This window comes from Pteropus alecto, unplaced genomic scaffold (assembly GCF_000325575.1).
Source record: "Pteropus alecto unplaced genomic scaffold, ASM32557v1 scaffold34, whole genome shotgun sequence".
NCBI classification, from domain to species: domain Eukaryota; kingdom Metazoa; phylum Chordata; class Mammalia; order Chiroptera; family Pteropodidae; genus Pteropus; species Pteropus alecto.
In genome coordinates, this window is record NW_006435763.1 from 4,394,960 (window position 1) to 4,417,603 (window position 22,644).

At 47.3% G+C, this 22,644-nt stretch overlaps 1 protein-coding gene across 1 annotated transcript in view; it reads left to right on the top strand.

The window, feature by feature from the left end:
- CUNH16orf45 (chromosome unknown C16orf45 homolog) overlaps positions 1 to 19,449 on the top strand; it is a 90,672-nt gene extending 71,223 nt beyond the window's left edge. The window contains exons 3-6 of the mRNA XM_006910902.3: positions 8,156 to 8,229; positions 13,754 to 13,868; positions 15,134 to 15,216; positions 17,715 to 19,449. Of these exons, the coding sequence (XP_006910964.1) occupies positions 8,156 to 8,229; positions 13,754 to 13,868; positions 15,134 to 15,216; positions 17,715 to 17,827 (385 nt within the window). The 3' untranslated portion in view covers positions 17,828 to 19,449. The remainder of the gene's footprint in view (positions 1 to 8,155; positions 8,230 to 13,753; positions 13,869 to 15,133; positions 15,217 to 17,714) is intronic.
- The last annotated feature ends 3,195 nt before the right edge of the window (positions 19,450 to 22,644 follow it).

Sequence of the window (22,644 nt, forward strand, 5' to 3'; positions counted from 1 at the left end):
AACGAGTCACTTTTTAGTGTACATAAGTTCCAAATATTGCATGGGGCATCCTTACACTAAAAATGACTTGATAGACCTTGGACTTCAAGAGGATTTTATGAATTTGACCTCAAAATCAAGGGAAGTAAAAGTAAAAATAAATGAATGGGACTACATCAAACTAAAAAGCTTCTGCTCAGCAAAAGAAATCGTCAACAAGGTAAAGAGACAACCATCCAAATGGGAAACTATATTTGCAAGCAACGCTTCCGATAAGGGCCTAATATCCAAAATATACAAAGAACTCATATGACTCAATAACAACAAAAAAACAAATGATCCAATAAAAAAATGGGCAGAGGACCTGAACAGACACTTCTCCCTAGTGGACATACAAATGGTCAACAAATATATGAAAAGATGCTCAACATCGCTAGCTATTAGGGAAATGCAAATCAAAACCACAATGAGATACCATCTCACACCTGTTAGAATAGCTATAATCAACAGGACAAGTAATAACAAATGCTGGAGAGGATGCAGAGAAAAAGGAACCCTCATACACTGCTGGTGGGACTGCAAATTGCTACAGCCGCTATGGAAAACAGTATGGAGTTTCCTCAAAAAGCTAAGAATTGATCTACCATATGATCCAGCAATCCCTCTACTGGGTATTTACCCCAAAGACTTGAAAACCCATATCCCAAAAGATATTTGCACACCGATGTTCATAGCAGCATTATTCACAGTGGCCAGGACATGGAAGCAGCCGAAGTGTCCTACGATAAATGATTGGCTAAAGAAGCTGTGGTATATATATACAATGGAATATTACTCAGCCATAAGAAGAGATGAAATACTGCCATTTGCGACAACATGGATGGACCTCGAGATAATCATGCTAAGTGAAATAAGCCAGACCCAAAAAAGTTTGAAAAGCACATGATATCACTTATATGTGGAATATAAACCTGCAGCAAATGAGCAGGGCACACAGAGACTCAGGGACATGGACAATAGACTAGTGGTTACCAGAGGGTAGGGGTCGGGGAGGAGAGAGCGGGTAGATGGAGTAAGGGGGGCCAAATATAGGAGGGTAGTGGAGGGTGAAGTGGGTAAAGGGGATCAAATATATGGTAGCTGAAGGAAACTGGACTCTGGGTGGTAATCACACAATAGAATATATAGATGTCAAATTATAATGTACACCTGAAAATTATATAATTGTATTAACCAATGTTACCCCAATAAACTTAATAAAAAAAGTGACTCGATATTTATCTGAAGTTCAAATGTAACTGGGTGCCCTGTGTTACTATCTGCTAAATCTGGCAATCCTATCACCTCAGTACTTACCTTCCCTGGTCTATGCTGGCTGTATTTTCTCAAGGGGCCTTTTGAGAAAATATTGCAAGCTGGACAGCAAAAACGTTTTCATGGTTGTTGAGTTCTTCCTTGTATAGTTGGAAAATTCTGTACGTAATCCATGCCTTGTTATTGTTGTTTCTCATGTTGTTTCTCCTTCCCTTCCCGTCCCCTTTGCTCCCCCTTCCCACCTCTCCCCGCCTTTCTTCCTTTCCCCATCTCCTCTTCCCGTCCCTTCCTTCCTCCTCTTCCTTCTCCTCCTCATTCTTCATCTTTCTCCCCCTGCCCATCTCTCTCACCAGTTTGGAACCTAATCTTTGTCCACATCTCTAATTCCTTGTGGACCACCCCTCCAAGGCCCTCAGGGCTAGAATTAGGGAAATCCAGGGTCAAAACCTCTCTCCCCTTCATAGCTCTCTGAGCCATCGACGGGTATGGCCTCTATGTGTCAGTCTAGGCACTAACTTGGCAAGCAATTGTGAGATAAAAGTAGAAACTACGAAATCACAAAATATCCCCTTCGGTGAAGCGAAGGACGCAAAGAAGGACAAATGCTGTCACAGAACCTGCCAGGTCGCATCGGCAGGTGCTTGCAGGAAATCTGTTGCCCAACCTCATGTGCTCTGGGCACAGCCCAACTCCCTGCTGGAGTCCAGGGAAGAAGGTGGGCATGGGCTCGGTCAAAGCAGCAGGGCCGGTGAGAACCCTGTGGTCTCGCCATGTGGCCTTGGTCGCAGGCCTCGACTCGTGGTGTCTCTTGGGAGTGAAAATCGAGTCAGGAAGCCCGGCACACACTAGGTTCTCAGTGTTTTGCAGGTGATTGACTTGTGGGATGAGTCAGCAAATTAATGAATCGATGATCAATAGTCCGCTTTCTTCACCCATAGAAGATGAGAGCTCTTCCAGCTCCAGCAACTTGGTTAGTCTCATTACTTCCCACGGTTCTTTCTGACGGTCAGGACCCAGCAAGATTTTTCTTTAACGGGCCAGCTAGTAAAAAGTTTAGACTTTGCAGGCCACATGGTCTCTGTCTCAATTACTTAACTCTGCTGTTATAGTTCGAAAGCTGTCAAAGACAATACTTAAAGGAACGGGCATGGCTCTGTTCCAATAAAATGTTATGTATTGACATTGAATTTTGAATTTCGTATAATTTTAATGTATCCTGAAATGTTATTTTAATTTTTATTTCCCCCTGCCCCCAATCATTTTAAAATTCAAAAACTAGTCTTACCGCATGGGTCTTATACCAAAGCAGGCAGTGGGTCAGAATTGGCCCACAGGCCATCATTTGTCAACTCGTCGAAAATTCATGAGCAAACACATCTTCCAGGAAGTCCTTCCGAATGAGGATGCTCTTTCTCCTTGATGCACACACAGCAATCACAACGTCTGCCAAACTGGCTTTCATAGACACATTCGTGCCGTGCTCTCACTCTGGAACCTATGTTAAGTCCCTTATATCCCAGACCTGTACGTCACCAACACATCCTTTGTCAGTAGACTCTTCACCGTCACATTCCCTGGGGATACCACACTCCTTTCTATAGCCAGCATGGGACTGCACTGCCCCCTCCACTTGGGTGCCTGGTACCCTCCTCCCTGACCATCCAGACCATGCCCTTCCCGTAACTGGCACCTCAAGCGGAGACGCCTTCCCCCAAACCACTCTCATCTCCAACCATGACATGGGAGTCTCATATTCCCAGTTTGAGTTCAAGTTCCTGTCGCTTACTCTGTGACCTGAGCAAGTTCCTAACACCGTCCGGAGAATGATCATAATAGCGCTCACCTCACAAGGTTACTGTGAGAGTTAATTGAGATGATTCGTGTCAAATACTTGGCCCAGAGCCTAGTGCCGATATTACAAAAACATTAATAAGTGCCAGCTGTGATTATACTTCTGTATTGTTTGGCCTTTTTACAGGGAGGCCATATTTATATAATATTTATATAATTTTTTAAAAGACCAAAAGTACCCTTTTAGGTCTAAAGCAACACTAAACAATATTGTTGGTGTTTTTTTTTTTTAATCAGGTAAATTTTTAATTGATAATAGACACAGAACAGGGCAGAAATCCCAAGTGTTCAGCTTGATGAGTTTTGCGTTGTTAGTTTTTTTTCTAAGATGAATCAAAACAGTCAATCTGGAAAACCCTGGGCTAAGAGGAGGATAATTTGTGCTTGAAGAAGGTGACAACCTTTTGAGAACAGTGCCACACCCAGGAATGAGGTTGGGCTTCTACCCAAGGGAAAAGCCAATTGACACACAGACAGGGAGAAAACAGACAGCATGGTCATCAGTGATGCATCACAAAGGCGTCCCTTTCAGAGATGTGTCACCTGAGCTCATGGCAGACACCCCTCGGGTCCCCTGGTCCCCAGCATGACACGGAGAGATGGCCGAGCTCACGGGCTCCCTGGAGATGTCTCAACACTTATTCTCTCCCAAGAGGAGCGCTGCAGCTCATTAATCCAAGAACACGAAACAAATGTGCATATTCGTCATCTCAGTGCCATGAGGTGTGAGGAAATCGAAAGAACACACGAAAGTGAGACTCATTCTTTGACGCAGACATATTGGCTAAGATTTTCCAAGACTGACTGCCAGCTGACAGCCCAGCTGTCACCTCCTTACCCATGGCGGAGGGGTGGATGGGAGTACCCTTTCCTGTGCCCGCTCCCCACACGTAAGCTTATTTTATTCTCATACGACCCCGAGGCAAATGTATTGTTCCTTTCAACAGTGAGACTCAGCAGTGAAGGGACTTGCCCGAGTCATACAGCCAATAAATGGTGGAGCTGAGATCCACACTCAGCTTCGACTGAGTCTAAAGCACGTTAATGCCACTATGCACTAACAGAACAGGACTCCAGGAATTGCCGAAACCCCTCATTTAATACACCAGGAAACAGAGGTCTGGAGAGGGCAGCGTCTTGCCCAAAGTCATTGTGGTATAACAAGAAATATATTTAATCTTTACCCTCAGTTTCTGGCACGGAGCTCCTGAAACTCTTGTAATTTCCCAAGAGATCACAGTGCTAGGGGCATCTTTTTTGTTCTATTTGTTCTTTGACTCTGGTTCCTGACCCAAGAACTTCTAAGACCCGGGGAATTTTCAGAGTGATAAGGGTATCTAAATGTTGTATGCTAATGAGATGACAGGTAACCGGGACCCCTGGATAGCTTCAGGATGGGATTTGGTCACCAGAAAGACCAAGGCGTGATCAGAAGCTTGGAACTTTCAAAGTCATCCCCTATTCTCGAGGAGAGGAGAGGGGCTGGAGATTGAGTTAATAATCGATGGTGCCTACGTGACGTAGCCTCGTGAAAATGCCTGCAGTCTGATGTTTGGGGGTCTTCGCAATGGTGACACGTGGAAGTGCCAGGAGGGTGGTGCATCCGGAGAGGACACGGAAGCTCCACGACTCTTCCCCACACTTTGCCCCATGTTCCTTTTCGTCAGGCTGTTCACCTTTATCCTTCGTAGCATCCTTTATAATGAACTCATAAACGGGTGTAAACGTTTCCCCCAAGTTTGGCGAGTAGTTCCAGCACACTCTGGAGCCGAAAGAGAAGGTCACAGAAACCCCCGATTCATAGCGAGTGGGTCAGGGTACTTCTGGTGGCCTGGACTTGCGATCGGCATCTCAAGTAGGACTGAGCCCTTGACCTGTGGAGTCTACGTTAACTCTGGGCAGTGAGTGTCAGGACTGAATTAGAGTGTAGATACCCAGCTGGTGTCCACTGAGGACTGGAGAATTTCTTGGTGTGGAAAAACCCACACATTTGGTGTCAGACGTGCAGAGTGTATGGAAAAACGGAGTTTTTCTTTTAGTCATAATGGAGATTCATGGAGGGACTTGGACTCAGTCAGATTCAGGTTCCACGTCTCCGGCAAGAGCTGCCTCTCTACCACCAGGCTTCCCTCCCTCTTCCCATCCATCCCACCAGGCTTTGGTTTTCCCAGCTGGAATTTGTAAGTTGAAGAATAGAGCTGAATTATTTGGGACCTGAAGGCCCTCCTTTGCCTGCCGGGTGTTTGGAAGAGGAAGAGAGAGAGAAGGGGAAGAGGTGGGAAGCTGGCAGAGGGAGAGGACCTTGAGGAAAACCACAGAGGTGTTCACAGCATGCTACAGCATGATTCCCCGTGATGGCTTCAGAAGAAGGCCACCTCACTTGTTCACGTGTGGTGGCTTCAGATGGGTTTGGGACAGTGCAGATCGTGCTGAGTGCGGTTATTTACGGACACAGGATGAGGGGGCCAAGGCCGCCTAAGGTGAGCCCACTACACCTGGGTGACAGGTGTGAGGACGACCGGTGTAAACCCCACCCAAACACTCGCGGGTCTGGGTACACGGGGGCCGAGGTTATGCACAATTTTAGCTTCCTTCTTCGAATGTGTTTGTATTTTCCAAAATTTCTACAGAGATCTAGGATCTGGTCTACAATCAGATAAGAATTTTATTTAAAACTTTCGTAGAAAAGAATATAATCAATGAAAGTTATTATTATTTTTTTTTTGAAGTTGAACACGTTAGCTCCACTTGTCAAATAAATTGCTTGTCCGGCAGCGTTTTCTCTCTTTTTCTCCCTGTTTCTTTCTAACAGCTAATAAGGATAATAGATATCATTTACCAAGCATTTTACTATGTGTGTCCTAGGCATGTGCTCAGCACCTGACATGCATAATAATCCTAGGGAGAAGTACTGTTAAAATTCCTATTTGAAAGACAAGGAAAGAGACTGAGAGACATTAAATCACTGGTGTGCAGCAGCCCTTTTGAACCAGAGCTGTTTAGTGTCTATACTCCCGCTTGTCACACGACCTGTCTCTCTTTTCTTCCTTTGGCCATCTTTTTTTCCTCTCATCTCTCAAAAACCATTAGTCAGGTACCTGTGTCAATTCTGTGTTTATGACCCTGGATTTCTCAACTTCAGCACGATTAACATTTTGGATCGGATAATTCTCTCTTGAGGGGAGCTGCACATCCCTGGACTCTACCCACTAGATGCCAGTAGCAACCCCCCCACACACCCAGTTGTAACAACCAAATATGTCTCCAGACATTGCCCAGTGTCCCTGGGGACCAAAACTGTCCTCGTTAAAAACCACCGATGTAGCCTGATCTTCGTACTAATTGTGGAAAAAGGTCCTGGAGCCCCTCGAGTTGAACAGTTGCAGACAGGAACCCATGGGAACACTTCATGCCCTTCTCGCAAGCCCCCAAGCTCATCTGAGGCAGCTGCCACCTGCTAGGACATTCCAGGACAGGGCCTGACAACTGGATGGAGTGCCACTGGCCAAAGGAGACACAGGCTGAAGTGAGACACTCTTGGCACTTGTCCTGGAAGCTGGGCCACTGGAATTGAAATGAGTAACATGGGCGGTTCTTGACCAGCAAAGGGCAGGGGCCACCAAGCTTCTGAATGGAAGCAGCAGACCAGGTTGTTGATGAAGACCCTGTGGAAGGAGGCAGAAGGATCAGTGTACTCAGATGAGTCAATTTCTTGTCCTGGTCCCACCCCCATGTGCTGTGGGACACAGACGAGCCTTTTGAGAATGTTAATATTTCCCTCTGTCTCTTCCCGGGACAGGGGGATAGTGTGTCCAGACTGGCCCACGCCATCCCCTCTCCTGCTTTACTCTTCTCCTTTGTAGCATCTGACATTTCATTCTGTTTGTGTTCCCCTGTCTCCCCTGCCTAAATTTCAGCTCATGATGTCAGGGGAGCCTACTGAGTCCCTGCAGCTTATGACGGTGGCAGACACAGTAAATGCTCAATAAAGGTGTGCAGAATGAAGGTGCACACGCACGCACACACACATACACACACATACACACACACACACACACACCACGGGGAAGCGATCTGATGACATGTCTCAATGGCCATAGACATGCTGAGCTCTTTGTACTCAGTGGACCCACTTCTGAGAATCTACGGCCCCCACCCAAAATAATCCAACATAAAGAAAAAGACTATGTGCATTCCTGTTCATCTTACAGCAGCTTAATTAGCACACACCACCTGAAAAACCCACCTAAGTAATCACGATAAAGGCATAATTAACACGACCCCGATAAATCTACTTGGTGAGATTCCAGGCAGCCGTTCCAAATGTCGTTTTGAGTAAGATGAGTTAATATTGCAACACACACACTGTTGGTGGAAATATCACGCACAATCCCTCTGGAGGGCAATTTGAAAATTCCTATTAAAATGCACATGTTCGTGCTACTCAACCCAGCGATTGCATTTTTAGGAATTTGTTTTTCTAGGAATTTATTCATTTCCAAGAATTTATCCTAGAATTGTATTAGGAAACAACTCCTACATTTATGAATAGGGGAATCATTAAATAAATCCCTGTGTAGCAACATAATGGAGTAGTGTACAGCCATTAAAAATGAGAAGATTTGCATACGCTGACCTGGAATAAAGGGAGACTTTCTCTATCTATGCTGTGAATTTGTGATGTTCGAATGTGTTTAATAACGAACTGATAAAAGGAAACACTGAGCCTGCTAAAGAGCTCGTTAATACAAGCAAACACACGCGAGGCACGTGAGGACCGGGAGAAACACGATCAAGGTATTAACAGTGACTGATCATTTCCGCATCATAAGAAGACAGGCCATCTTTATTTTTCTTCTTTTGGGAGAAAACTTTCTATAAAGAGCCCGTGTGACCTTTACAAAGGCCAACTCCCTCCCCTAAATTCTCTTCGTTGAAACTGGGGTGGTGCTGAGGGTGTAGCATGTTCTGCCAATGTAACCTGTTGCTGTGTGGTGTCCTGTTTCCCCAGGATGGATGACATCCAGCTCTGCAATGACATCATGGACCTGAAGCAGGAGCTGCAGAACTTGGTCGCCATCCCAGGTAACCATTTGGGACTTCACCTCAGATAAGCAGCTGCTCGGAGCCCCCAGCCTGCTGCATCTGTACCCCTCGGCGCTGGCAGACAGAGTTCTCTTAGCATGGCCTCGTCCTCGTCCTCGTCCCTGATCACATGATTCAAACCCAGCTCGGTGTCAGGCAGAGCCGGGTCAAGTCCTCGACCTTGGGCTTTGTCTCTCTGAGACTCAATTTCTCCTCCTCTGAAACAGGGTAGTAATGGCACCTAACTCATTGGGTGTAAGTCCCATCGTGGTAAGTGAAAACAATGCGATCCACTTGCTTAATATGACATCTATGCCTTCGTAAGAGCCCAGGAAATATTAGCAATTATCACTATTATTATCCTGCTTGGGAACAGGCAGAGTATGGTGGTGGCAAGCTCTGACTTTACAGTCAAACCGAGACCTGTCACTTATTAATGACATGACCTTGAGCAAGTTACTTCACTAAAACTCATTTTCTTCATCTGTCAACTAAGATAATCGTGGTATCTACCTCATAGGATTGTCGTTGGGTTGACGGAGGGAAAAAATACATTAAGTGCTTACTTGGCACAGCTCCCATCCTATAGAAAGTGCTTAATAAATTATTGCTATCATCGTCGTCGTCATCATCATCATCATCATCATCGTCAACCAAACAAATTTCTACCCATCCTTCAGGTCATAGCTTATTTGGCTCCTTCTTCCAAGAAAGGCTTCCACGCTTATCTGGGCTGGGTTCAGTGCCCTCCAGGGGGTTACTCTTATCAAAGTACCTATCAAATAATTGCCTGTCAACTCATATGACCCTCTCTAGAATCCCATGCTCCTTGAGGATAGGAATGAGGGCCTGGCAGGTGCTAAGGGGAAGATTTATTGAACGAACAAACACAAATATGTTTCGAGAACCTTGCCTTGGCCTTGGCAAAGAACAGCACAGGCCAGATAAGCACCCGCCGCACATTGTTGTTTACTTGAATGTTTTTGCTATTCTGTCAGTGCAATAGGTATGTCTCAAGAGGCTGCATTGCTGCTAGGTGCTAGGCATGCAGTGATGAACAGAACGTAATTCCCTACTCTAAGGCTCTCACAGGTTGGTAGAAAGAGATCGTCTGACACGCCATGGAGACCTATTATTGAGTCAGAAGTGCAGCACAATGCACTTTAGAAGAGGGTGTTGTTCTAAATGCTTCCACACTAGGGACATTTGGGGCTGGATAATTCTGTTGGGACAGGAGGGCTGTACTGTGTGTTATAGGATTTTGCAGCATCCCTGGCCTTGACACACCGCATGTCAGTCGTATGTCCCCCAGTCGTGACAACCAAAGTGTTTCCAGATATTGCCAAACATCCTCTGGCCAAAGATGGGGGGCGGGGTGGGCCAGTTGCCCCCTGTCCCAATTAGAGTCCAGTGACAAGCCGCTGGATGACCTTCATGGAACGACGTCATGTCTCTGAGCCTGAAATTCCTTGCTTGTAAAATGACGCCAGCGATGCCCCTCTTCCATGGTGGTTGTGACTGTGCCACGACGTAACACGAGATCACAAAGGCAAAGCGTAGGCGTGCCCCCAACGCATTCCTGTTCTGACGGGGTGTGTGCAACAGCAGCAGAACTTTCAGATGCCGCCGCTTTAGGGAGCACGTGCTCTGTGCCAGGCCCCGTGCAGGCCCCGGGAAGACACAAGCGAGGGAACAGCCCTAACTGGAAGGGGGTGACGGCTAATGGGTACGGAATTTCTTTTGGAGTTGATTAAAATGTTCCACACTCAATCGTGGTGATGGTTCCATAACTCTGAATAACATTTTCAAAAGGTGAATTGTATGATATGTAAATTATGTTTTAATAAGACTGGTACCATGGAAAGTAAAATGTCGAACATAAGACAATAAATAAATAGGGGAAAAATAGTCAAGTCCAGACACCACCTACTGGAAATTCCAATTCGATTCATGTGGGGCGCTGGCACTGGTCACTTATAAAAGCTCCTCACGTGACTGTGGTGAGCAGCCAGGGTTGAGAGCCACCAGGCCAGTTCGACTCGGTCATTTTATAGCCCCCACAGCCCCTGAGGAACGGTTTGGTTGAACGGTATGAAACGCACCCAAGTGGATGTAAGCACCAAACAGGCAATTACGGGAAGGGCAGCGGAGACCCCTGCAACCCTTGGGCACTGAGTTCACGTCCCGGGGCGGCTGTAACAAATCCCCGCAAACTTCGCGGCTTCAAACAACAGAAACTGGAGGCCGGGATTCAAAACCAAAGCGTCGGCTTCTAGAGAAGAATCCTTCCTTCGTCTTCCAGCTTCCAAGGGCTTCCATCCATCCTCGGTGTTCCTTGACTTGTAGAAGCCTCACTCCAAAATCTGCCTCGGTCGTCATGGCCTTCCTCTCTCCACGCATCATCTCCTCTTCCTATAAGGACACCAGTCATTGGATTAAGGACGCACCCTAATGAATATGACCTCATCTGAACTGATGACATCTGCAAAGATCCTATTTCCAAGTAGGGTAGACATGAAACCTGGGGAGGGGGGTGATACGATTTATCCCATGCAGGCATGAAGTTTGCCCCAACCTCACAAGGGTCCAGAGTCAGAAAAGGAAAGCTGTTAGAATGTTCTTCCACGATCTTCCCACACAAGACCCCAACTCTCAGGGCCTCCGTGACCCAATTTTCAACTTCCCAGGAGACTCTGACGGGCCCAGCATGTGTTGACACCTCCCACTTGGGAGAAAGGATTCCCAGAGCCCATTGTTGGCTCAGCAGGACTTATGCCAGCAACTGAGGTAAAGGAGACGAGAGTGCATGGCCACCAGGCCAGCCAAGACCCCCTCAGTCCAGAAGGGCTCCCCTCGGGGATGTGGCAGCCTCTAGAGCATATGTGGAAATGGGTGGGCGCTAGGGGTCTTTGGAAATGGGGGCTCATGACTGACCAGGACTGGGACCAGGTTGGGAAGAACAAGGCACTCAACTGGAGCACCAAAAAACTCAGTAATTAGGATAAATAATATTTTAGTGCAACGGGTATTTGGGTTAAAATATCAAAATTCATACCAAAAATCCACGATGAGCAAAATACTGCAAGTTTAAATGACGGTGAGATCAGTACTGATACTTACTCATTGGGCGGAGGCCAGCGGTGCTGAAACTTGCAGCGTAGGGGCAGTTCCTCATGAAGAATGCCATCAGCTGCCCTGCCAAGAAACGCGGGCTGCACAAGGTCGTAGGGCCAGTTAGCAACGGAGCCCAGGCCCTGAACGCCAGTCTCACTGATGCCTCAGGAACCGTCCCGATCACTTTTGTGCGGCAAGTCAGATATCAACGTTTCCTTTCCCTTCCTGCGTTCCTGCTCACCCGTCCCCACTTTCTCCCCTGATTCCTTGTTAAGAGTCTTTCTGTGTATTCCCTGGATCACTGCCAGGGTTCTAGATAGATTTAGCTAAATTTAGGAGGGAAAGAAATGATGCTCTGGGCAACACATCAATAAAAGTATTAAAGAAAGAGAGCACTGAATGACCAAAAAAAAAAAAAAAAAAAACCATCATGTTTTGCCAGCCAAGGTCGGAAAATAATTCACCAGTTCCCGGAGGTTGGGTGCGGGTGACTGGTCAGAAAGAACACTCAGGGCCCTCCTTGCATTGAGTGCTTCCCCAGGACAAGCCAAGATGCCTCACCCCCCCACTCCATTGCCACCACCGCTGTCTTCAAGCTAGAGATGCTCAGAGCTGGCTGTAGGGGCCGTGGCACCTTCTCGTTGGGCATGGAAATCGTATCTCCCTCATTTGAAAGGTTTAAGGTAGTGATTCTCAATTAGGAGCAATTTTGTCCCCCAAGGGACTTTGGGCAATCCGATGACACTTTTGGTTGTCACGACTGGGGGAAGAAAGGCTATTGGCATCAAGTGGATAGAGACCAGAGATGCTGCTAACTATCCTACAGTGCAAAAGACAAATCCCCATAATAATTACCTAACACAAATACCAATAGTGTCAAGGTTGAGGAAGCTAGATTAGATGAAAATGTAAAGCTTGTGAGAATATAAATATAACAGCTTTCAATTTACTAAGCATTTGCCTTTCACACTTACACTGTGTGATTTGCTTTTCCTTCATTCAATAAGGATTCTTTTCTTTTGTACCTGGTTCAGTAAATATTTAATCTGGAGGGCATTTAATCATTTGTACCCGGAGTCACACAGCTAGGAAGGTGAGGAGCTGGGGCGTCAAGCCAGGGCTCTCTGATTCCTCAGGGAGTTCTCACAGTTGGGATAGGGGCTCCAGTCCAGGGAGACAAGTTAGGAGGCCACGGCATGGCCCAGGGAGAGGCGATGGTGGCCTGGACTGAGGAGGCGTGCTGGAGGAAATGAGAAGCAAGTGGAGGGTCACATTGACAGGTGCGTGGAGATGTTAGGAATCAGGCGTGTGATGCCAGCACGTGGAAGGTAAGTTGGCGGTTCTCATCGGCTAAGTAGGTGTAGGTGGGTGGGGCGTGGAAGCAGGTGGGTGGGGCCTGCAGGCCGGTGAGAGATGCTGGCAGAAAAGTATGTGACACGCACAAGCAGGTGAGCTGTATTGGGCAGTGGAGTGGCTACTTGGGTAGGGAACTGGTTTGTAAGCTGGCACAGATCACTTTGAATAGGTAGCTTCTCTGTGATTTACGAGGAAGGGCTGCATGAGGAGAGGGCTGCAACTGAGTACCTGGGAGGCTAGGGGATGCCTGAACTGGTCAGAGACAGGAAACAGGAGCGAACAACTCGGGGAGGGAGGTGTGTCAGTTCCTGGAGGCCCTGTGAGTCCTTATGGACCGGACCGCCTGAGAGAGCTGAGGGACCAAGGCACCCTGGCAAGTCTGGACTCTGCGTTAACTCACCTGCAGAGGGCTGGGAGGTGCTCTGTGGTGTCGGCGAATGATTTGGGGAGTCTGGCCCACAGGATACCCCTCCACCACCATCAACGGCCAGGAATCCCAAGGGTTGCTAGAAATTCCACCCCCTTTTTCATTTCCCCTTGCGGTTAACGAGAAAAGCTGATTTTCTCTCTTGCTCAAATATTATAGTCCCCTCGCCTCTGATTCTGCCTCCAGATCTAGAGGAAATTGTCAACGTCAGTCCTAGGTACTTGGGACAGGACTAATGGCATCAACATGGATACTTTTCATCCGACGGATCGGTTTACCCGTGCTGTGGAGTATTTCCCTCCTGGCACCCTCCTCCGTGCCCTCCAAGTCCGCTGAGCCCTCTACCTTCTGCTCAACCCCCTGGCTGCATCATGACCATTCAGTGAGCACTTGCCACGCATGGCCAAGCTCTATGCGAAGCCATCGACTCACATCACTATGCTTTAGCCTCACTAGGTGTATTTGACAGAGGAAGACACTGAAGCTTGAAGAGGTCAAGTGACTTCTTCAAGTTCACCCATCCAGTGAAATGGTAGAGGCAGGATTCCAACCCCCCGGCCCCTCGGACTCAAGTGCTTTCAACAGCTCTACTCAGCTGTTTCTTTGCTGATGTTTGTTTCTTCCCAGAAAAAGAAAAAACCAAGCTTCAGAAGCAGAGAGAGGACGAGCTCATCCAGAAGATCCACAAACTGGTGCAGAAGAGAGACTTCCTGGTGGATGATGCCGAGGTCGAGCGGTTAAGGTGAGTGGGTTGCACTGCCTGGAGCACCGCCCACTCACCTTAGCTTCCTACCAAAACCATCGTCTGCTCCTGGGATTCACAGCCTTGCCTAACAGGTGTGGCCTCGGCACACGCACCCACAACGCTGGATCCAGATGAACCCTGAGGACCCATTCTGGCCTGAGGACCCATTTCATATTCAAGAGAAAGTCAAATCCAGCCTTGCAAAGGCCTGTGGGTCTTAACTAAAGGTCATTTGAGGAGGTGGCCAGGGAAAGATTAAACCATATAACACACGGCAGCGCTTCCTACACATTCTCTTCGATTTCTAGAAACTTCCGTTGGTTTCGATAGAAACTCTGCCCACTATACTGACTTGTTTCTTTGCCTCCTTCTCTGCCTCCCAGTGTTTTCTTTCCTTTCCTTCTCCTTCATGGCTTTGAAGTTCCTCTAAGGTCTCCTATTTGCAGATGTACCTGCCTCCTTGATCTGCAGAGCCATGGGCACTGGAGCCATGTGTGTTTGGAGGCTGTGGAGGAAGCTGAGCAGGGGAAAGATGAGAATGTTGATTCTTGAATATTTTTTGTCCTGGCAAAGCCTTGGAAGCCCTCCACAAGGAGAGGGGCTCACAGGGCCTCTTCCAACCCAGAGGATTACTTCTTCTTTATTCTCTCTGTCTACCTGGGTCCTCTGAGGCCCCTGGGGTGCACGTTGCCTAGCTCAACCAGGATTGGCCCACTGTCTTTGCTCCTGGTGACCCCTGGAAGAGCTGAGGTGACCTGCGCTCTGAGACCTGCCACATATCTTATGGGAGCATAGGTATCTAGAGTGACTTAAGGATATAGGGTCAGGAGAGGTGTTGCCCAGCTCACTGAACCCCCAGCAGGGAGAGAGAGTCCTGTAACGTCCCTGCCTCTGCCCTGGGGTCTCATCCATACCCTAGGTAGGCATTTACTCCATCAGTGAGATATGTGTCTCTGCTTCAGAGCAGGTTTATCAAACACAATATACAAATATCATATACGCATAACACACAAAACATATGCACACCATCCACACATAACACACAGTACCACCCACACATAACATGCAACATACACTCATCACTCACATATCACACATACCAACATCCATGCAACATCCATGCATGATATACAACATAATGCATTATCCACAGTCTATTATATGGTCCCACACACTTACCCTCCTGACTTATGTCATCAGTTCCTTGATGCTTCCCTTGTTTACTGTACTTTCCTCTCGTCTTCACCCATCTGTCTTCACAGGGAGCAAGAAGAAGACAAAGAAATGGCCGATTTCCTGAGAATCAAGTTAAAACCGCCAGACAAAGTAACCAAATCTTCAGCCAGTAAGTGCACACCTTATTTCTTCTCCTCCTCCCATCCAAGAAAAAAAAGGAAATTAAAAAGAGGTCCGGGATCCAGAGAAAGCACCACAAAACACTTATTAGAGATCAAACTTAGGTACAGGGGGGCAGCAGGCAGGGCCAGCTTCATCAGTGTGCAAGCAAGGCCGTCGTCCAGGACTCCATACCTGGAAGGTTACTGTTCAGCTATTCCTGTCTTGAAGTTCTTAAGAATTTCGGAACAAGAGGCCCCACTTTTTCACTTTATACCGGGTTCTGCAAACTACATAGCTGGTTCTGGCAGCAACTGTTATTCTCTAATCATATGCCGTCTGGTACATTTTATAGAAAGAGCTGGGTGGCCACTGAGGCTCAGGGAGCTCTGGCCTCTGCTGGAGTTGGAATTTCTGGGAGAGTAGAACCAGAAGGATGCTTCTCAGAAAATTAGCCTCACAAGATACTCGGAGCAAAAAATGTTTTGTGTGAAATAAGTTTGGGAAATGCTGCATATCTGACCCTCTGTATGGAGGGCCCGAAAGTTCATTAGCATGTTAAACTGATAATGGGTCCTGCTGTCAAGGAACTGTCTTCTCTTTGTTGACCCAGCGAGGCTGCTATCACTTACAAGAAATGGATGCCCAATTTAAACTATCCCTAGCAAAAAAAAAAAAAGTGGGGGATGGGGAGAAGAGGTTGGAAGAAGAGCAGAAAGAACTAGGGCTTCAGAGACTGGACACTGTTAGAACTCTTCCTTCTATCTCTTGTTTCTGCCCTTCTTTGTACGTTAGCTTCCTTTTCTCCTACTACACAGTTCTTCACCACGGGGCCAGGACCTCAGAACCATAATTTCATAGCAGCAAGGCAGCACCATAGATTCTCTCCTGGCAGCTAAACATATGAATCTCGGAAAGATTCCGATTGGCCTTTCTTGGATCGTGTTCCCATCTCCTAGGCCCCTCACCGTTACCAAGAGGCTGGGGGACTGCGATCGGCCAGATCTGGGTCACCACGGGGACATGAGCTGTTATCAGAATAAAAGGGACTAGAAATCTTGCTAGGCAGACCAAATCCAAAAGCTGCTCCTGTTGACTATAGCTGCGAACACAGTCTTCCCTGATCATCCACTAACATCCCATGAAACACACAGTCGTATGGCATGGGGGGGAATAAAGAAAGAGAAGAGCCATAGTCCCTTCTGCAGGCCCCTAAAATCATCCGGTACATGGTCCCTGTGTAAATCCAGTGTCCTCAATGGGCTGTCTCTTCCATAAAAGGCAAATTAGAAAACTCCACCTAACACTGTGGAGAAGGAGCAAGGAAACTTGCCTTTTGTGTAGATAGAAAAAAGAATTCTGGCAAGAGATCAAAACAGCAATCTATACCACATGCAAGGGTTCAGGTGTAGCGTCCAAATTTATACTACTTATCTGGTACTGGAATCCCAAGTCGAACAATTAAAACCAATCTAAAACCAATAAAATCTCTGGGACCCCAGCAAAGCAAATGCAAAATTGCTCAATAGGGACCCTTCAGCATTACATAATACACAGTCCACAAATAAAACGACCCCCATGAAGATGAGCTCTCAATAAACGTTTAAAACTCATGAAGAATTGAACCATCATAAGAGAAGTCAAAAGATGCAACAAAGAGAAAAGAGAATGTCTGTCCTCCCAAGAACCAGAAATAACAGACTATCTAAAAGAGACAATAAATATATTTAAAATTATTAAAGAGATGAGAGAAGGTATGCAACCCAAAATGAAATAGCAGGATGCTATGAAGAAAGAATTAGCTTTCTAAAAATTCTAAAAGCAAACAAATAGCTTTCTAAAAAATTGTTGTTATTTAAGTAACAACTCGATGGATTAAACACAGAGGCACAGCCAAAGGGAGAATTCATAAATTGGAAGACAGAGCTGAGGAAATTACCCAGAATGCAGCACAGAGACAAAAAGATGGAAAAATATGAAAGACAAGTTATGAAATATGGAAGACAGAATAAGAAGGTCCAACTCGCATCTAATAGGCATTTCAGAAGAAGAGGTAACAGAGGATGAGAGGTGGAGGTATCTGAAAGGATAATGTTTGAGCATTTTCCAGAATTAAAAGACATGAGCCCTCAGACCGAAGTGACTCGAACAAAACTCCCATTTATTCATTCACCAACTACGTCTTGCATGCTAGACCCTGTGATAGGCTTGGCCGATACAATGCCAAGGAGAACTGAATAGGATAAGAGCTAAACGCTGTGGCTGGAAGCTGAGGACAGAAAGCCAGTGGGCTCACAGGAAAATGGGAACAGTTAACACGTAATTCGCGCTAGCTCTCCTTGCCACCTGATCTGTGGAGCTGAAGCAAGGCCTGGCTAGGGGTTGGGATGGGCCTGGGGCTGCAAATGGTCAGGGCTCTCTTCACCTCACCTCTCCCTCTTTCATTCCCCTCGCCTCTCCCTCGTTCCCTTTTTCCTTCTCTTCCTCTGTGCTCCTACCTTGCTGCAGGCTCCCGAGCCGAGAAGAAAGCAGAGCCCCCACCTAGCAAGCCCACAGTGGCCAAGACCGGGCTGGCACTCATCAAGGATTGCTGTGGGGCCACCCAGTGCAATATCATGTAGCCCTCACATGGGGTGCCCCCGGGGCCACGGGGACCTCCCCCCCCACCCACTTGTCTTCACAGCCCCTATTTCACCGGGGCCCAAGAGCTCTCAAAGGCGGAAGGGGTTGAAGGCAAGCCTGTGACTGCCGCCAGGGGCCGTGGGCGTGGCGGGCGGGCCCGGTCGCCCTGTACAGAGTGTAGCAATAGGGAGTCCCTCACCGTCGCATGGCCCTCCCCAGAGCATGCCGAACCCAGGAGTCTGTCTCACTGTTTATCCAACCAACCACCAGGAAACGGTCCTCCCTCGAAAAAGTATATCTCCACTTCTGTCTAGCTGTGTCTAACCCACTGTGTGAATGAACTGGGAGAGGGGCATGGTCCCCAGGTGTGTACAGTCGTGACTTTTCAACAATCTAGCACCATGTTGGACACATCCCCATCTACCCTCCTAGCTCTGCTGTCAGGCCTGCCCCAAACGGGCACAGCTCCCATCCCCCGTCTGCCCTTTCCCAGGGCCTGTGCCCTGGAGGGCTCCACATAGCCTACATGTCTTGGAGACACAGAGGGCCCATCTCTAAAGATTGAGCTTGTATGTGGTGTCGTGGTCACATCTCCCACTTCCTCCCCTCCTGTGTCTGGGCACAGGTCACACCAGGAGCGTGTCCATTTGCTTTTGGCTCTTCCTTCCTTTGCGATGGCTGCCCCAGGTGTTTGGAGCAGAGGGGATGGGGGCCTGGGCTGGAGCACACCCAATGCTTGAAAGAGGTACTGGAGAGCCAGAGGCTCCAACACCAAGGCAAAGGCAGACACGCAGGGGACCCAGAGCAGATACTGACCCGGATGCTCTTCACCCACCGGGGGCCACCGGAAGGAATGCCAGCAGGACCCCACTCACCAGCCTAACGCACAGACCTCCGTGAACATCCGCGGCGGGCGGGAGAGGCGGCCTGACCCTACCGTGTCCCATCATTTGGTGGTGTATTTCAACCAGCCTAACAATTCCACCCGGGTAACGTGATGTACATATGCTACAGCCAGCTCGGCACAGCCCATGTGACCTCTCTGTGCGTGTGTGTGTGTGTCGTGACTGGCGTCAGTAGTTAGCATAACGCAAGGTTTGCTGATGTGCAATCATCCATCGAAGAAAATAAAAGTGGAAACCACGTACACGGCATTTTTTAAGTTTTTACTTTTTTCTCGACTGTGGAAGTAATCCATGGACATGGTGAATCATTTAAAAAGTATAGAAAATATAAAGAACTTTTTTGGTTGAGGTTGTTTTTTTTTTTTTAAACTCTCATAACTCCTCCAATTAGAGACCACTCTGCTCTGACATTTTGGCATATTGGCTGTCACTCTTTTTTATACATTTTTTTCCTGGCTGGCATCATATTATACCATTTTATAACCAGTTTTCATTTTTTTTGCTTAACATCGTATCATTATCGTTCTCACATCATTAAAAGCTCTTTGTAAACATTAAACACTCGTCATAAATATTTACAATGGCTGCTCAGTAATCATCTTCTTGATATACTGTGATTTATCTTTTTCCTCACTCTTGGACATTTAGGCTGTTTCTAGTTTTTCAGTATAATAAGTAATATCACGATAAACACCCTGGGGATAAATCTATCTGAATTTCTGATTTTTCCTTAAGATAAACTTCTAAAAGTAAAGTTCTTAGGCCACTAATGGGTCACATTTAAAAAGTATATATATATATTTGTAAATCAGAAGTAAATCTGAATGTCTCTCAAGTCACGGCAGCTTCAGAACTGACACACTGTCTCTCTAATCGAGGACCCCAGAGTCTCTGGTTCGATGGCCCCTCTCACTCTGTCTCAGATGTGTTTCTGCTTCAGTCCCAGCTTCGGCCTGCCATTCTGCCATCCTGAAGCTGAAGAGGCTCTCTCAGGCCACTGCCTGTGCTGCCACATTGGCCTCAGGGGACACTGTGTCCTTCACTGCCTGAGACCAAGCTCCAAGCCAGGCTGTAAGAGACTTCTAAGGCTGCCATAACATATTACCTCCATCAGCATGGCTTCCAACAGCCGAAAGTGATCGTCACAGTTCTGGAGATTCGAGGTCTGAAATAAGAGTGTCAGCAGGGCCGTGCTCCCTCTGAAGCCTCTAGGGAAGAATTCTTCCTTCCCTCCTCCATCTCCTGGTGGCTCCCGGCGATCCTTGGCTTCAGCGGTTCGATCTCTACCTCTGTCTTCACACGGCCTTCTCCTCTGTCTGTGTGTCTGTGTCTCCTCTTCTTCTAAGGACACCAGACACTGGATTTAGGGCCCACCCTAATCCAGGATGATCTCATCTTAATCCTTTTTTTTTTACTTTTGCAAAGACCCTATTTCCAATAAGGCCAAATTCTGAGACAGCAAGTAGACACGAATTTTGGGGGGAGGCGGTTCAACCCCCTACACAGATGCTTCCTGCTCTTGCAATAAAAACTTGGGGTGCAGAGGGCCCACCACTCTCCCTTGACTGTGAAAAATGTGGGTCTGGAAGATCTGACCTCAGACCAATTACAGAGCAGCCACTCCCTGATCCAAGAGGCGGAAGGACATCGAAACGCTCATAAAAATCCTGCCCGTAGTACATCTGCGGAGCCCTGGAGTGGCCCTAACTTATGTTCCTGCTATTAATTTTTTTAAAAGATAAAACAACAACAACCAACATTTATTTAGACTTTCACAGAAGAGCAGAGGAAAGTAATAATTCAAGATGCTCCCAGGTCACCAGGGCTGCCTGCAAAGCTGGGAAACCTTGCAGACCTCAGGGACCCACACACCTAGACTCGCTTTTCTTGGCAGCCAGGGGAGAGGGGAGGGGTGGATAACAACAGAGGTAGCATTCGTTGAGAGCTTATTGCTGTGCACCGAGCCACGTGTGCACATTTTCTAGTTTGCTGCTCACATCAACTCCACAACCCCACTTCATAGATGAGGAGGTGGTCCAAGGTCCCATGGGTGAGTGGGGCAGGGTCACCATTCAGCACCCACCCCCTGTAACTGCCATAGTTCTTGCTTTTCCCATCAGCATTTAAACACAACACTCCCATTAAAAAACAAACAACCCTCCATCCCATCTTCCCTTCTAGCCACCACCTTCCCTAGATCTTTACAGCCTTCTTGAGACTTGTCCGTCATCTTGCTATCTCCGTTTTTCTCATCTCTAGCTCCTTCCTCAACCTATTTTAATCTGGTTTCTGACACTCTCTGGTCTCTGACCCCTCTCACCATTTAGTTATGTAGGGGAGGAAAAATCTTTTTTTTTTTTTTTTTAACCCATCTTGAATTCTCTAGCTGGGGCCCTGAAAACGAGCTGGCCAAAGACAGAATAACAAGAGAAAAACAAAGAGAAGTTTAGTAACTCGTGCATTGTACACGTACGCGGGGAAGCACCCAGCGACGAGTTACACAAACGGGTGGTTAGGACTTGGGTGTGTGCACCATCTTAAGCTAAAACAAAGGAGGAGGGAGTTGGCATTTCTGGGCTGGGGAGGCGAGTCATGGGAAGGTGACTAGAAGAAGTTTGGTAGAAGGGTTGTTGAGTAAGGTTTGGTGTGGAGATTCAAGTCCTGCCTTCTCTACTGGTAAGAGTCCTCCTCTTCCTGGTACGGGAGAGGGAAAAATGTTTCACAAATGGAAATTTACATTTTCTTGGTAAATGGAAATTTCCTTTGCAAAAGGTAAACTCTTGCCCTGTATTTAGAAATTTCCCTGCATCTGCTGGTTCTTAATGGCCTTTGGCTCAATATCATCCATGGGCCAAAGAGACATCTTTTGGGGGTGCATATTCTGGCTCCGTTCATTTACATCCAGTTGACGCACATCAACCCCCATGCTGTCCTAGCTCTCTGCACCACGTTACCACACTCGATTTGACTTCTAAGAAGCTCCACTAGTTAGGTGTACTTCCCACTATTCAGAAGGACATTTCTCCAGTCTTTTGACCTCTTCCTTGTCCTTAGTACCTGACCCTCGGCATTCTGCTCTTCTCCCCTCCTGGTCTCAGGTGGCCATCTACACTCTGATGATCCTGGGTTCTCTATTTATCCTAGACCTTTCTCTTACACTCAGACCCATGCCTCTGACTGCTTCCTGAGGACCTCCACTGGGACCCAGAGTAGGCACATCAGATGGGACATGTCCTAAGTTCAGGGTCAGCATTTATGATGTGTTATCTATGGCTGCTTTCGGGCTACAACAGCAGAGTTGAGTAGTCGTAATAGAGACCAGGTAGCTTGCAAATTCTAAAATATTTACTCTCTGGCCCTATAAGAAAAAGTTGGCCCAAACTGCCTCAGTCTCCCCTGTACTTTTCATCCCAGGAAATGGCATCACCCAGTTGCCCAAGACTAGGACTTATCCTGGATGATTCCTCTTCACATCCATGCAATTGCTAAGTCTTCAGTGTCTACCTCCTAGATTTCTCTAGAATCTGTCCACACCACCACCTTTTGCTTGGTCAACCGCAGTAGTTTCTTAACTGGCCTCGTTGGCACTGGTCATTCACACGGCATCCAGGTGAGTTCCTGAATAATTCAAACCCAATCGTCACTCTCTTCAAAACCATTCCCACAGCCTTTAGGATAAAATCCATGTTCTTTCATGTGGCTTAAAGGTTCTCTCAGACCTGGCTCCTTCCTACCTCCCTCGCCTCACCCCACCTGCTCGCCCAGATCCCTTTTTGTGCTGGGGTCACAAAAGGCTTCTTTGGGTTCTTTGGTTCTTCTCGTCATGTTCTCTGTTGGCCTCTCTCCTGGACCTTCCCGCATTATTCCCGGTGCCAAGAACTCAGATTCCCTGCTAGCTCTTTCTCGGGTCT